We start from the raw sequence: 12,991 nt of genomic DNA, 5'->3' as shown, positions 1-12,991 counted from the left end.
CTGCTTCTGGCACACTGATTTTTAGACGTTAAGTATGTTTGCATGCTCCATATGAGATCACTGAAACATTGTAGAAGTAACTGTACTTTGCTTCTAGGAATAATGTGATGAATGAAAGTAAGCTGGAGGAAGAGAGGTGAGCACAGAGGATCAGAGGAGTGCAGACAGTCGTTGGCACCTCACCTGCCACCATTGTCAGGCAGCCGTCTAGTTAGTAATAAAAAACTAGTAAGAAAAGCCGACTCCTAAAAAAAAAAAGAAAAAAAAAAGCCGACTCCTTTCCCTCTGTTCTTTGAAATTACCTTGTGGATTATTCCAAAGAGCAGTTCTTTATGATGGAAAATGAGTTACCTCTCAGTCATTATTGGAGGCTTCTTGTTGGAGCCTTGGAATGATCAATAAAATTGAGGAAAATGTCTTTGCAGGAGCAAGTTTCTATGAGGCCAAATAGTATCTCATGTGACATTAGAAAAATGGGCATAGGGCCTTGACGAGTCTCCGTATTTGTCCTTCCTCAGGCTGGAGTGCATAGCACGGGATGCTGAGCTGGTGGATAAGTCTGTAGCAGATCTGAAACGACTGGGGGAACTGATTCACAACAGCTGTGTGTCAGCAATGCAGGAGTATGAAGAACAGCTGAAAGAAAATGCCAGTGAGGGTAAGTTCTCCCAAACCCAGTATTGTGGATTGAGAATACTGCTGCCAGGGGGTTTTGTTTTTGAGGAACAGACTCCTATCCCAGGCATCCCTCATCCTTTGACGTGTGTATTCTGACCTGCCTTTATGTGAGCTCAGTGTTGTAAGAACCCAGATATCTACTCCACAAAGTTGATTTGCAGCAGGTGGAGAGTAATGAGCAACATGAATGATTTCATCTTTTTTTTTAAATAAAGATTTTATTTGAGAGTCAGAGCGTGCATGCACGAGTGGGGGAGGGGCAGAGGGAGAAGCAGGCTCCCCACTGAGCAGCGAGACAGACTATCATGGGGCTGGATTCCAGGACCCTGGGATCATGACCTGAGCCAAAGGCAGACACTTAACTGACTGAGCCACCCAGGTGCCCCATGAATGGTTTCTTCTGATGTTGTTATAGAAACCTTAGACTGGTTTGAATGATGTAAAGACCTGAGTGGGCAAAGCCTAGTGGATACATCTATATTTTGGCTGGAGGTGAGGACATTATAGACCACAAGCATCACTAGTCATCTTGGATATACAAATATGGATTGTAATATGGCAAACTTAAAGAATTTAGAGAATTAATTGGAATATATAAAATTTTGGATGAATATTATAAACATTTTTGTTACTATGCGATTTTCATGGTGCTAGAATTTCTTTTAATTGAGCTCAACAAGTTCTTCCCTCACAATGGTCTCATTTGCAGAGGGGAGTAACAGTGCCTGCCTCAGAGGCTGAGGGTGACTCCTGGCTCAGTCTGTTCATGGGAAATGCATAGTGTGGTATCTGGCTTGCCCCATTCGCTGATACCAGGAAAGAAGTATTTGTGCTATAGATTTTCTTTTTAAAGATATTATTGAAGGTAGTATAATTTTAAAGTATCTTAAGTATAGTCAAAAATTTATTTAGCTGTATTTTCCTATTTTGTAAAAGACATTGATATGGTTAGGACAGTGATCCAAGTACATGCTTTTATATGTATGGCACTCAGAAAACACCCAAGAGTCAACTCTAAGTTTACCATGTTTTCATTTTTCATTGTAATTGTTGTGAATAAATTTTACATTCACATGGTTCCAAATTGAAAACTGGTATCCCTCTTTCTTGTATCTTTCTAGAAATGAGAAAATATGTACTATGGAAAATGAATAAATCATGTTTTTTCTCCTAATACCACAAATGCAGCAAGCACACTGTTCTGCACCTTGCTTTTTCCATCTCTCATAGGTCACTGTTTCTATTAATTTCAGATTTCTCTTTCCACTGTTTCTATGTAAGAATTTCAGTGTGCGTGCCCCTCTTATACAGAAGATAGCATAGTGCGTATTGTGTTCTGTATCAACATATTTTCACGTGTGGAGATCATGCCGCATGTTGTAGAAATCTCTTTCTTTCCTTTTGCAATTGCAGTGTTCCACTATGTTCGGTAGATGTGGATTCAGACTTTACTGTTTCTTTCTTTTTTTTTTTTTTTAAATTTATTTATTTATGATAGTCACAGAGAGAGAAAGAGAGAGGCAGAGACACAGGCAGAGGGAGAAGCAGGCTCCATGCACCGGGAGCCTGATGTGGGATTCGATCCTGGGTCTCCAGGATCGCGCCCTGGGCCAAAGGCAGGTGCCAAACCGCTGCGCCACCCAGGGATCCCAGACTTTACTGTTTCTGAGCGATGAATATTTGGGTTGTTTTTAGTCTTTGACTATTACAAAGACAGCTGTAATGAATTCATAGTCTAAGGGAGATGCTGTGTTGTATCTCTACAAGCATGTCTCCTGGATGGGTTTCTGGAAGTGGGACTGCTGGATCCTGGAGAAGCATGACTTGATTGGATTTTGCCAAATTCTCCAGCAGTCATACCATAATTTATAGTGCCACCAGCAGTGGATATTGGTACTGGTTACAAGTCTCACAAACAAAGGATATTGTCAGATGGTTGGGTTTTTGCCAAACTGATAGGTGAGAAATGGTATCTTGTTTTTCTTTTAATGAGTAAGATTGTGAGTGTTTTTCTGATGAAAGTTGCTGTTTCTCACCTGTAGTTTGTGACTTGTCTTTTTACTCATGGCACTTTAAGAAAACTTAAATATTTTATATAATTAAATGTATGTCTTTTACCTTACTGTATTTAGATTTTGAGTCCGTTAAATACATTTCCTCTACTCCCAGTATAAACAGGAATTCGCTGTGACTTTTCTTCCTCTTATACTTGTGTGATTTCATTTACTTTTATATCTTTGATCCACTTGGAGTTTCTCCTGGTGTATCCAGTTTTATTTTTCTGTATGGTTATTATATGTTTCAGTGCCATTGAAAGTGGTTAGTTTTATCCAGCTGTCTGATTTTTGTTTTAAAGACTTGCATAATCTATTATGGATATGCTATATGTTAAAGGACATTCAGCTATATGATCTTGCTTTACAGTATTGTGGTAGATAATTTTGTATGCACACCATTTTGCACTATACTCTCCCACTAAGCATTGAATAAGCGTGGCTGTTTCCTCTTGGTCTCATCAACATAATGTTTTCAAATTTTTGAATTTTTCAACATGATAGAAATGTTAGAAATGGTATGTATATATATTTAATTTGCATTTCTCTGATTATGAGTGAGGTCAAGTATTTTTCAAATGTTGAGGAATCATTTGTTTTTCCTTCTCTGAATTGTCTCTTTATCCTTTGCCCATATTTCTGTTGCAGTCTTTTTATTTTACAGATGAGGAGACTGAGACCCAGAGAGGTCAACAACTAGAAGTGAGAGGGGAAAAGGGAAGGGAACAAGGATACTTTGTGCAAATTTGGGAATAAATCCCAGATTTCTGATTTTGAGAAGTGCCTTTCCCATTTTCACACATTCTGTTCCAGCTCTCTTCAGAATTGCTGGGAATAGCATTTGCAAATGAATTCTAGAGGATTACAGAAGAATATCTAAATAACTATTTATGATCATAGCACCATTTCATCAACTTGAATGTTAAAAAAAGAAACCGTTTCTTAGGCTCTGAGCCCTCTCCTCTCACAGACAAGTGTCATTATCTTGTGCCATCATCTTCCCAATATCTGGCTAAGTTGACGGAGTTTCATCATCATTTTTATTTATTTATTTATTTTTAAATTTATTCATGAGAGACACAGAAAGGCAGAGACACAGGCAGAGGGAGAAGTAGGCTCCCTGTGGGGAACCTGATGGGTGCTCGATCCCAGGACCCTGGGATCACAACCTGAGCCAAAGGCAGATGCTCAACTACTGAGCCACTCAGGTACCCCTGGGTTTCATTTTTAATTCTAGGATTATTTTCATTTGGCACTAGGGCTAAGGAAATCTTTCCAGGACACCTTTTGTTCATTTCAAATGGTATTAACTTGATCCCCTATTTTTACAGTAGAGAAAATCATCTTTAAGACCTTGAGTTTTCTTAACTCTGTTAATAAGGTAGTTAGAAAACAAAAGAAAAAACTTCAGTATTACTATTAATCCTTTAGGATCTTTTTTACTTTTAATTTTAGAACCAAAGTATAAAAGATAGGAAGATTAAAATAGAAATAAATACTAGTGGATTAAAAAATCCTCAATCTTAAAAAACTGAATTGTTTAGAGGTTATTTTATGCCTGTTAATTGGAAAGCTTTTTTGACTTTAGGTTATCTTAAAACTAACAATAAACCAGAGATACATATCAAGTGTGAATAAACATTCAGGGTGTGCTGATAATGTTTTCTGTAGAACTGCAGCAAATTCTCACTTAACTGATGTGAAATTGGTATCCTTTAGGGAAAGGACCAGGGAAAAAAAGAGGCCCAACAATCAAAATATCGGGGGTTCAGGTTAACGTGAAATCCATTATACAACATGAGGAAGAGTTTGAGATGCTGCATAAATCTATCCCTGTGGACCCTGAAGAAAAAAAAAAGTGAGTCTATTCTGTGCATATGCATGAGTGGTTGTGCTGTCAGAAAGGCGATTCCAAGTTAAGAGTTGTGTGTTATGTAGGGTTTTCATGGTCTTGTGTTTAACACATCACAATGCTTTGTCCATGTTCATTTTTGTTCCTTTCCAAATTCTAAAGGCCCCTCCTCATGTCCTCCTGTTTTTGAAATCCCTTTAGATACTGCTTAACCTGTCGAGTGAAAGCTGCACATTTTGATGTGGAGTGGGGGGTGGAGGATGATTCAAGACTACTGCTGGGAATTTATGAACATGGCTATGGAAACTGGGAGTTAATTAAGACGGATCCAGAGCTTAAGCTAACTGACAAAGTAAGTAAATCTGTGATGCTGGAGATTTCCAGATTTGTTACATAATATTTTTATATTGATAACTTATTTTTAACTATTCTCTGGGGTTGGCGGATCACATTGGAAATTAGTACAGTAATAAATTCCTGGGATTTCTTTTGTTTTGGGGAATATTACCATCTTTAGTGGACTGTGGTACTGTTAGATGAAGATAATAGCCAGGTAAAATTTTGGGGAAATCACAGGAGAAATCTTAAAATTCTAATTCTTATTATACATCAAATCTTATTGCAACAAATACCAGGGTAAGATTATTAAGAATACAAGGATTCCTTGGCCTCAATCATTGGCCCTCTTGTTTAAAACAATATTTGAAGCAATTGTGTTTCAGTTCTCCAAAGAATGAGCTACACCTTGGTATTTTTTGTAATGGAATTAAATATTGGCTGTACTTCTCCCACAAAATCGAGCCTCCCACCCTATCTGTTGTAAATCAGGCTACCAAGTAGTAAGGCCGTACTCAGAGCTATAAGCAGGGAAAGCTGACTGGCTCAAATTTTAGTAGGATGCGCTCCATGTTGTGCTCCTGGCAGGGCTTTTCCTGGCACGTCAAACAATGCTCATCCCATGTGTGATGCTCTAAGAGGGTGACAGCACCCTGCCATAAGCACTGAGACCAAATCCAGCCTGGCCTGAGAGGTCCAGCTGTGGTAGCAGGGACGGATCATGTCCTGGCATAGCTCAGTGCTCTCCGGCAATGCTCTAAGAAGCATTTTCAATCTAAAACGAAGCTTTAACCTAGCTCCAGGGATTCCCTGCTCCTGGAAGGAGGAAATCCACGACGGCTGGGATGCTCTAGCAGATGAAGCCAACAAGCCCCTCCTACCTGAGTTGTTCTACCCTGTTAACAGCACAGGTAGGAGCCAGTGGGAGAGCTGGATTTCTCCATCCCATTTTGTAAAATGAGAACGGCTCATAAGGGATTTTCAGTGACTGGGAGCCATGGACATGAGATAGGATCTGAGGCTTTATCTGTATTTTGGGTGGTTGGGGAGGGAAAGGACTGCTTAGTTCTTTGTTGACTGTATGTATCCTGATCCACTAACCGGGACATGGGTGGTGGCGGGTGCTTCTCTTCCTTTCCTGTTGAAGATTCTGCCTGTGGAGACAGATAAAAAGCCTCAGGGGAAGCAACTGCAGACCCGAGCGGACTACTTGCTGAAGCTGCTCAGGAAGAGTCTGGAGAAGAAGGGGGCTGTGACGGGCGGGGAGGAGGTGAGTGCAGCTGCCAGCAGAGTATCCTTCAGAGGGCTGAGGCTACCACCCCCCCCCACCCCCCCGCACAGTTAAGTAGGAGAAGGAATGCCTGCCTTCTCTGGGCACAGCACACAATGCAATCATCCCATAGTTAGGTGTTGCTTTTGAAGTTCCAGTAATGATGGTTTGGTTGGTAATAAATAATAGGAATGTTCATTCAGTAATTGGCCTGAACATCTTGACAACTTTCTTACAAGCTCATTCTCCTCCAGTTCTGCCTCAGAATAGTCCTCACCTCTCCCAGAGCCACTGATCCAGACATATATGTTGCTGTTTTTTCAATTTTGGGGCTGCTTCCTCAATTTTGGACCACAGTTCTTGTTACTGTATGAATACCACCAGATTTAACTTGTATAACTGACCCTGGGCTACTTGTAACAGTTGGTCCCAGAGGTACAATGGATAGAATCCACAGTGAATGCAGAAGCTGGTTTTCAGTTCTGACTGCCTTACTTACTCAGTACAGAATACCAATGAAGTTGCTTATGATCTCATTTGAACCTTATCTCCTTTTATTTTCCCAAATTTTCACTTCAAATTCAGGCCTAGAAAGCTGGCAATCACAGTGAGATGTTATATCTGGTACTAGCGGTCCTTGTTGGGTGTGTGTTCTCCATGCTCTGAGCTCTGCCCTTTGCATATATTTCCATATATTATAAACAAAATGAATTTTAGGGAAAGAAAATCACCATGATCCCACGTGATCCTTGTTTTTGTTTTTTTGTTTTTTTTTCATGTAATAGTGTTAAAAGTAGTGCCATTCTCCAGATAACATGTTGAGTATGAACTATATGTTGGGTTCTGGAGGGACAGATTAGGTCCTGTTTATACTTGCTTTATATGTCTGTATCCTATTTGAGGGGATCAACAGTATTTTAACCTTTCCCTTAATTTTTAGATAGAGCATATGTCTAGATTTTTTAATGTTACTGCTAAGTCTCATGTGTTTATTTGTGTCTTTGTGCATAAATGTGCTTTTCCTTCTTTTGAATTCTATCTTTAGCATAAATTCTGAGCACTGGAATTAATACAGTCAAGGATATGGGTGCTTTTATGTGGTGTAGGGACATGTGTAGGGCTTACATTACTGTTTTCCTCTCCCCACCCCACCACCCACCCCCAGGTAAAATTGATGACAGCCTTTTGAAATAACTCTGAATTTTCTCACTTGAGTTAGTGGCTGCTACTGCTCTAAAGAGTCCTAACGTTATTTGGTCATCCTTTTTCAGGTTTGTGGTTTTATCATCATTTTCTCTCCTTTCCAGGCCAAATTAAAGAAGCGGAAGCCTCGAGTAAAGAAGGAAAACAAAGAACCCAGGCTGAAAGATGAGCATGGGGTTGAGTTTTCATCTCCTAGACACTCAGACAATCCATCAGAAGAGGGAGAAGTAAAGGTATGCGGCTGGATTTCAGTTGAGGGTTGCCTTTTAGGCTATATTTATTGTGCCAACTGGTATAAAACCATTCAAAATGTGTTTGGTTTATATGCAGAGTCAATAAAGTGAAAATAGAATATATATGTCTCTGCTTACCCAGTGAGAGAGCAATTTGTTCATTTAAGCCAGCCATCACAGATTCATGGGTAATGGAAGTAAATGAAGCGAACCATGCAAGGTGTAATGATCAGTGGCCCGTGACACCCAGTCTTGTGGTTGAAGAAGATGGAGTAGTGGTGGGGACTGCAGCTCACCAGGAGCTTCATGCTTGAGGCAGGGGGGCAGGTGCTCTGCAGTTTAGTTTATCGTGGGCCAATAAGACACATCTGTGGGTCAGGTTTGGCCCAGGGCCTGCCAGTTTGTGACCTCTGGTTTAAGCAAAGTTTAAAAAGTGGTAGCATTCAGTGTGTTGTTTCAGTGAGTGACAGCCTTATGGGATTTTATGTTGTTGCCCTTTGAGTGTGATTGTACTTTGAGATTAGCTCCAAGAGGATCAGCAGTGGGTACAGAAACTGGCATGAAATTGTCATGCACAAATGAATTCAAAAAGTTGTAGCAACCGTGACAATTACTTGGTGACAGGTATATCATATCTCTGGTCCTCAGTTTTTTTCTATCTGTGAAAGGGCAATGATAATGCTTATGGTTGAAGGGTTGCTATGAGAATTTAAGAGAGGATATGAGTTGCAGAGCATCTGTTGCTACAGGCTTACCTGGTGATTACTGGAGAGCTTAGAATTGTGTGAGCGCCTGCATTAGGGCTGTGTGCTTGAAAACAAGCTTAGTGTGGATGCAGTGATGAACCACTGCGGACAGTGCTCCTGTCTCTAGAAAGTAGACCAGTAGATATAAAGTTTGTGGCAAAAGCTCACAGCCCTGTTTGTTTTCTAGGATGATGGCTTAGAAAAAAGTCCAATGAAAAAGAAACAGAAGAAGAAAGAGAACAAGGAGAACAAGGAGAAACAAATGAGTTCTAGGAAAGACAAAGAAGGGGACAAGGAAAGGAAGAAGTCAAAAGATAAGAAAGAGAAGGTATCAGCGTCCTTGTGCTTTACTGAGATTCCCATAGCCTCGGAGATTTCTGCTAGGACCTAGACAGAATGGGCCTGGAGCGCCCTGAAGTAATCGTCTTTGTGGGCACATCCAAGAAGGAAGGCCTGGGCTGTCAGAGGGACACCTGCCCCTCTTCTTACAGAGAGGAAACGTGCAACTGTGGGGTATTTATAATACAGAAGGCCTTTAGTTGATCTCTTACTACTGATTTCAGAGGGGAATTTTGAATGGATAGGACAGGTGAGAAATGTTGCACTTACAGGTAATGACCTGAAATCTGTTCTCATTTTCACGGTACAAGAGTACAATCCATAGATGAATTTGAATATTTGAAAAGTTTAGGAGTCAGCCCAAATATACCAAGAGAAACTTTTGGAGTAGAAATGGATGAAAAGCCCAGCTATTCTATAATCTTCCCTTTGGTACTTCTGTGAGGTGAATCCCAAACCACAGGATTCTGGTAGAGTGTTGCATGTATGTTTTCTGGCTTCTGATGAAATTATTTTGCATCTGTGTCTCTCATGAATAAATAAATAAAATATTTTAAAAAGGGGGGGGGGCAGCCCTGGTGGCTCAGCGGTTTAGCACCGCCTTCAGCCCAGGGCCTAATCCTGGACACCTGGGATCGAGTCCCACGTCTGGCTCCCTACATGGGGCCTGCTTCTCCCTCTGCCTGTGTCTTGGCCTCTCTCTCTCTCTCTCTCTCTCTCTGTCTCTCATGAATAAATAAATAAAATATTAAAAAAAAATTATTTTGCAGTTAACCCTTAATCCTGCTTTTATTCCACCCTCTATTGATAATCTCTAGTAGACTTTTTGATCTTTAGAACTATTCTTATATATGTAAGTACAAAATGATCAAATCAGATTCCTTGGGCAGCCTTTTCTCCCCACAGAAGCAGTATATCAGAAACAACTTTTCCAACTGAATAAGTATTAAAATCACTTTGAATAAATAAAGAAGATTCTGTTTATAACACCTTGGAAGCAGTGTACACTTACCATGCTGAAATCACTTTCAGATTTTTTTATGTTAGGAAGCTTGCTGTGCCAGATACATTTGCATTTGTACTCCAAATTCTTTTTTTAAGTGAAATATTTCCAAAATATAAACGTACAGGGAGCCATTTCCCATACATCCACTCATCCACCACCCAGATAGAACTGTGGCCAGCATTTTTTCACGTTTACTTGCAGTGCCTTTTGTTGAGCTGATATATTTTGTGTTTCGTGCACATTACAAATACTGTTGAAGCCCCTCTCCATTTCCTCTTTCCCAATTTCATTATTCTGCCTCCCTCTTTTCTCCTCTCCTGGTTTGAAACCTTCCTGCCCATGTTTTTTATACCTTTACTATATGTTATATACAATTGTAAACAAAGCATAGTATTATTTTTTTAAATGTTTATACCTGAAGTTATTATATATATATGTATCTCCATCCTTTCATGGATAAATGAGATTTATCCATGTGGCTTCATGTACACATCAATCATTTACAGCACTGTAGTTAATACAGACTCCTAGATGAAACTGTATGATTATAAAGCTCTTAATAAAACATGATACACGATACTGTTCAAGAGCTCTGCCAATTTACAGTCTTCACCTGTGGATGTTTTAGATGACTTGATTTTACCATTTGTGTGAACTGAGCCTGTCACATTTACTCTCTGGAGTGATGTGACATAGATAAGATGTCCAGCTTACAAGGCAGGATTGCACAAATGACAATGATTCCTTGTAACTCTTTTTTAAAAGCCTAAAGGTGGTGATGCCAAATCTTCAAGTAAATCAAAGCGATCTCAGGGTCCTGTCCATATTACAGCAGGAAGTGAACCTGTCCCCATTGGAGAGGATGAGGATGATGATCTGGACCAGGAGACATTCAGCATAGTAAGTCTTGAAATGGAGGGGTGCTGGTGTGTGGCCATAGTGCTTGCTGTGGCTCTGCCTTTCTCGGGCCCAGCCTACAGCCTTAGCTGGCTTGATTGAGCATTAGTATGTTACTTTGGAATACATTGCTTCTACTATCTAAAGACCTTTTGCTCTAGAAAGATAGGCAGGAAGAGATTTCCTTATGTTCTAGTGAGAAAGAAGTCTGGGGACTCGATTTCTTGTCTTGTGCTCCCAGTCAGAAAAGCTGCAGGGGAGGTGGGAGACTGGGTGGCTCAGTTGGTTAAGTGTCAGACTCTGGGTTTCAGCTTAGGTCATACTCTCAGGGTTGTGGGATTGAGCCCTGTGTCAGGCTCTATACTGAGTGCAGAGTCTGCTTGAGATTCTCTGCTTTTTTCTCTCCCTCTCCCTCCACCCTGTGTATGCCCCCTCCCAAATAAATGAATAAATGAATACATACATACATAAAAAAAAAGAAAAACTTTTAAAAAGAGAAAGGCTGCAGGGGCCCTTAGAGGCATTTGGGAAGCAGACATGTTCATTGAGCTAACTTTTATTGAATACGCTCTGTGTGCTGACCCCAGAGTTACCTATGATGTTGCGAAGAGAACTGCTGTCACTGCAGACTTCACACTTGAGTAGGGGAGATAGTTGGATAGCCATACAGATGGAGCTTGTGCTACTGGGATGGGCTTTGGGAGAGGGATAGCAGATGCTCTGAAGATTCTGTGAGAAGGGGATCTGACCCAGGCAAGGGCTGTCGGGAAGGCAGCTTTAAGGAGATGATGTTGACTTGGGTTCTGAAGGAAGAGGGAAAGGTCACAAGAGATGAGGGGAGGGAAGAACATGTCAAGGTCAGGCAATGGCATGTGCAAAGGCTGTGTGGCAGGGACTGCCTGTAGTGCAGCAAGGAGGTCACAGAAGGCCACTCTGGCTGGTGTGGTGAGAACCAGGGAACAGCACGACATGAGACGAGGCCAGAGTCCTGGCTTAGTGAGCTAGAGCAATGGTGTGCGTGAGCATGGTGTATCTTTCTTACTCCCACACCTCAGTGCTGGGGGCTAAGTCGTGGCCAAGTTGTGGCCTAGGACACTGTCTCTTTCCTCCTGTGAGATGATAATGTGATAGGGAAAGGGAGTGCATGGACCAGGTCTCAAGTGGGAATGGAAATAGGCTAGCATGCCCTCAGGGACCCTAACCCTTCACCAGGGCTCCATGGTCCACATGTGCTGTGCTCTGTGATTCCTCCCACCTCCTCTCCCCAGAGGTGTGTAAATCACAGCTAACTGACCATTACTTCAGTCTCAAAGAGAACCTGATCTTCCAGATCAAGATACTCCTGCTGTGTGGCAGCAAAGGATAGGATATTGATCTCATCCTGTAAGGTAGTCTCCTTTCTCATTGCTCCTTTCTCCTTATTCTCAAAAATCTATAAACATATGTATATATATATTCTTTTTCTTTATACTTACCTAACTATTCTTAATTCTCTGAAGTGTTCTGTCCTGAGCTGACGGCAAGTAGTGATTCTTATGTAAAGTATGTTTAGGTATTAGAAGTATGTCTAAAGAAATATTTTTAATGAAAAGGGTATATCAATGAATGTGTAAACTAACTGAATGAATAAATTCATTGTACAACAGCATCTGATCTGCTGACCTTTTCCTGATTTTTCCTTAGTCCAATATTTATAAGAGAAAATCCTAACACAGTATTTCTAATAGTAACCATTTATTTTTAAAAATGTTTTCACCTATTGGCTTTTATTATGTTTTAGTATTATGAAATCTTTAAAAACTATAGAAAAATTTAAGGAATATAATAGTGATACAGGTACCACAAAACCTTGTCATATGTGAATTTTAAGACTCAGAGTAAAGTTGAAGGCCTTACTGTTTCTCACTCTAAACCCACACTTTTTCCTTTCTTACCTCTCAGAAGTAAGGCTGGTTTCAGATTCAGTTACTGTTCATGTACTGTTCATGTTTGGTTTTAGCATTTTATCACTTCTGTTGGTCTGTAAAGACAATAATGACTCACATAAATAGCCAGGCACTGTTTGTGCATTTTTGTTTTTCTTTCTCCACAACAATCCTATGAGATAGGTAATTCTCTCCATTTTACTTACTAAAAAAATAAAGATGAAGAAGGGCACCTGGCTGGCTTACCAAGAGCAGGACTTTTCATCTTGAGGTTGTGAGTTTGAGCCTCACATTGGGTGTGGAGATTACTTAAAAGTAAAATCTTTAGGGTCACTTGGGTGGCTGGCTCAGTTGGTGAAACATCCCAACTTTTGGTTTCAGCTCAGATCATGATCTCAGGGTTGTGGTCTCAAGCCCCGAGTTGGGCTCCATGTTCAGCAGGGAGCCGGATA

The 12,991-nt window shown here is 40.5% G+C and overlaps 1 protein-coding gene across 5 annotated transcripts in view; it reads left to right on the top strand.

Moving 5' to 3' along the window:
* Nucleotides 1-12,991, top strand: part of CHD2 (chromodomain helicase DNA binding protein 2) — a 123,375-nt gene that overhangs the window by 89,551 nt on the left and 20,833 nt on the right. For 4 of the 5 annotated variants that reach the window (XM_025436936.3, XM_025436938.3, XM_025436940.3 and 1 more), the window contains 7 exons: nucleotides 519-658; nucleotides 4,452-4,590; nucleotides 4,786-4,936; nucleotides 6,068-6,190; nucleotides 7,498-7,626; nucleotides 8,560-8,700; nucleotides 10,483-10,617. In XM_025436936.3, coding sequence (XP_025292721.1) covers nucleotides 519-658; nucleotides 4,452-4,590; nucleotides 4,786-4,936; nucleotides 6,068-6,190; nucleotides 7,498-7,626; nucleotides 8,560-8,700; nucleotides 10,483-10,617 — 958 coding nt within the window. The remainder of the gene's footprint in view (nucleotides 1-518; nucleotides 659-4,451; nucleotides 4,591-4,785; nucleotides 4,937-6,067; nucleotides 6,191-7,497; nucleotides 7,627-8,559; nucleotides 8,701-10,482; nucleotides 10,618-12,991) is intronic. The other variant, XM_025436939.3, reaches the window with a different exon arrangement.

Source organism: Canis lupus, chromosome 3 (genome assembly GCF_003254725.2).
Source record: "Canis lupus dingo isolate Sandy chromosome 3, ASM325472v2, whole genome shotgun sequence".
Taxonomy (NCBI): Eukaryota; Metazoa; Chordata; class Mammalia; order Carnivora; family Canidae; genus Canis; species Canis lupus.
Note: the sequence above shows the minus strand (reverse complement) of the source record. Positions and strands in the feature narration are given on the sequence as shown.